The 3,503-nt window shown below is 23.9% G+C and overlaps 1 protein-coding gene across 4 annotated transcripts in view; it reads right to left on the bottom strand.

The window, feature by feature from the left end:
- Positions 1 to 1,014: 1,014 nt before the first annotated feature.
- The window catches only part of LOC100167121, a 13,558-nt gene continuing 11,069 nt past the window's right edge, over positions 1,015 to 3,503 (bottom strand). For all 4 annotated transcript variants that reach the window (XM_016803343.2, XM_016803344.2, XM_016803345.2 and 1 more), the window contains exons 6-8: positions 2,934 to 3,097; positions 2,716 to 2,856; positions 1,015 to 1,438 (exon numbers count right to left, since the gene is read on the bottom strand). In XM_016803343.2, coding sequence (XP_016658832.1) covers positions 1,148 to 1,438; positions 2,716 to 2,856; positions 2,934 to 3,097 — 596 coding nt within the window. In that variant the 3' untranslated portion in view covers positions 1,015 to 1,147. The remainder of the gene's footprint in view (positions 1,439 to 2,715; positions 2,857 to 2,933; positions 3,098 to 3,503) is intronic.

The raw sequence follows: 3,503 nt of genomic DNA, 5'->3' as shown, positions 1-3,503 counted from the left end.
TATTAGAATTTTCTATACACAATACAATTTTCAAAATATTTTGATTTGTTTTCCAAAAACAAAAAAATTTTTCTTTCAAATCTAAGATTTGAAAGTATAATACAAGACTCCTCATAAGTCTGTCTACTTTTATGAAAAAAAAAAAATGTCTACAATAAAGTTAAATTACATTTTTGAGAGCGTTTGAAGTCCATATTTTTACAAGATTAGATATTCACTCAATTTCTTATGTAGCGATTTTCTTATTTTGTTTATTTTGTTGAAATACAAAAAAAATAACTGTAAATACAAGAAAATTTCATTGAACGTTTATATTTTCATTTTCTATTCATCATACAATTTTTAAAATATTTTGAATAGTTTTGAGCTGTTTGCGTACATTTTAAATTTTTAAATTTTTTTTCTATAATAATTATAGACAATAATATTTTTGTTGTTTTGTCAAAAAGTGTGAAAATTTAATACAAACTCCCTGATATATTTTTATTATAGTACCTAGTTGAAAAATATTAAATACATTTTTTTTTTTTTAAGCATTTAAAGTTTGAATTTTGACAAAATGTATTAAATTTAAAATTTAATTATTATGGTGTAGTTACAAATTAATAAAATGTTCAACTTTTATAGCTAAGGATTGAACATTTAAAATAAGGTTCCACGCAAATAGGTTTTATATAAATTACTTTATTCTCAATAATATCATCAAATGTCTTAGTAATATCAGGCTGACTGGCCGTCTTCGCTCAGAATCATTTTTCTTATACAATTGAGTTCAAATTTTATCACCATCCATTACAGTGACCCAATTGTAACCTACTGAACAGCAGAGCAACCTTTTTCTTCTTAATAGTGTCTTTTATTAAGCAATCGATAATGTCATATTAATTAAAACAATAAGTAAACAACCATTTTTTTTTATTACAAGACATTTTATTGAATTTTTAAACCCAAAAAACTCAATATTTAATGTTTTACATTGAAATTCTCTAATCATAATATTTTTTAACTTTTATGGTAAATTAAATGTACATAGTATTAATCACCACTTATGCATATATAAATTAAATTTTTGTATTTATACTAATAATATAGCTTATAGGAAAGAAATATTTAAACAGGAATTTAAAACTTGTTGCATTGAATGGACTCATGATTCTGTATTCTCTTGGGACAACTGTTTCATTTTGGTATAAAATATATAATCTATCTCAAGCTTGACATTTTGTTTAATAGTTGTACTTTGGATATTTTTAAGCCTTTGTACTACATATTCTCCATACAGTTGGTCTCCATCAAGTTCACATAATTTTTTTATTTCAAAAATCTGTGTTTTATTTGTCTTTGGTGGCAAAATTGTTTCATCAAAGTTTGATATAACTTTGTTTTGCGATTTAACAATTTCTATGAGTTCTGAGTCATTTTCAACTTCATTAAATATCTAAAAAATTAAATTTATATATCAGATTAAAATTATAGAAAACATTGAGAAGACTATTTGAGATTATTATTTACCAATAATATATTTAATATTTATGTATACCAACTAGTAATTTTAGGATATACTGACATTACCGCAAAAAAAATAAACAAAAATAAAAATAACATGAAATATTTATTATAAGTATGTATGTTGTAGGTACCTAATTCTTAATACCTAAAATATATTGTATTTTAATCAATGCATTAAGAGGACGTCGCACCCGCATGTGTTGTCTCCGTCTTACACACGTACGTTATAGCAAATTTTCGTTCAGAAGATTCAATTGTGTGCTGTTAGTTTTTATATTAGAGTGAATTGACCTATTATCAAATTTAATGGTAAGATTATTATCTAGGGCCCCACGTAGGCTTTTATTCATATTATTAGTCTTAAGTGAGTTATGACCTTTTTGAAAGTGTACGGGTGCGACGTCCTCTTAACTGATTATTTACATAAGACAGGATATTGAAAAATATTGATAAAAGTAAGCTTATATCCAACATCACAATATAATCATAATTATTGCTAGCTACTATTCAATAGCGTGTTTATACAGCCATATAGATTATAGCAATTCATTAAACTTTAAACATGAATACCTACATTTATTATTTAATAATTAATACTATTAAACAATATTTTTTTAATAATGTATTATTAATACTAAATCGCAATACAATTAAATATCTACACTCATTATTTAAATAAATATGTATTTATTATAATAAAATTTATTTTTAATTTATATACATTATTTTGGTTTTTTTTCACAAAAATGTGACATCACAACAAAATATTTAAAAACTGTAAAATATGTAATACATAATCAGTGGCAAGATTTAATTTTGCGTTTCACTGAAAATTCACCCATAAACTTTAGAAATTGGAATAGGAAAATCTTTCAAAATTCTAGATGTTTTAAAAAAAAATAACCCATCGTCTCAAGCCTGAAGTTGTAATATTTTGCAATACACCAGGAGTACTATTACATACTAGCTACAATCTGCTACTTAATCCCTCATCCAAATTTGGGCCCAATAATAGTTCCAACTTTTCCTAAACTGATTCTCTTTCATTTAACAATGTCCTTCTGATAAAAACACGTCATAATCCTACACACAGGTTTTCCAATTTCAATAGCAGCTTTACATTTAATCTGTTTGGTTTTGTTAAATGATTGAGATATAATATTTTTTATCAATACTATTATAAAACCAATAAATATAATTTATTACCAAATCATCGGTTGAAACATTTACTAAATTAATGTTTTCTGTCATCTTCTCCTCAAGCACATTTGATTGATGTGGAATAGTCATCAATGTGTTAACCAAATTATTTGATGATGTAATTTCACTATGAATCAGTTTAGCTGCCTAAATAATAAAATTACCTTCATTACCAATATGAAAGTAAGAAAATAATATTAATAATGAATAAATAAAATTAATACATTGGAGGAATTTGTCTTATCCTTCTCGTGTTCATGTTGACTTTCAATTTTATCAAGTAACAATACAGTATTCTTCATCATTGGATCTTCCCTACTTTTATTCGGTTCTTTCATTAAAAAACAATCACTGTTTTTGCTATCATTGTCTTTAGAATATTTTGATTCTATAACAAATATAAATAATAATTCATTCGCTTCAAACTAGTTTATCTTTTAAAAATTGTTTAAAACTCATTGTTAAGCGCCTTGGAGTATATTAGCTACACCATTAGTGCATCTTGGTTTTTTTGATTGTAAGGGATGGATATAAATTTAAAATACAAATGATTTTATTTTATTTTAATTTAAAATCTAAAATTGTATAGAAATCAATATTATGATCATATTTACAAAATCTAATAAAAATATATTATCAACTGATAATTTGATAATATATGATCATTTAAGATAGTCAAGTTTTACTGATGCAATAAATAGCATAATGGTCAATATGACATATTATATCATAATATATTATTTAACATATCAAATTTTAGTTTTATTTTAATACTGCTAATAATTTTGATCTGA

Source organism: Acyrthosiphon pisum, chromosome A2 (assembly GCF_005508785.2).
Source record: "Acyrthosiphon pisum isolate AL4f chromosome A2, pea_aphid_22Mar2018_4r6ur, whole genome shotgun sequence".
Classification (NCBI taxonomy): domain Eukaryota; kingdom Metazoa; phylum Arthropoda; class Insecta; order Hemiptera; family Aphididae; genus Acyrthosiphon; species Acyrthosiphon pisum.
The sequence above is the reverse complement of the archived record's forward strand: the minus strand, read 5'-3'. Positions and strand labels throughout refer to the sequence as shown.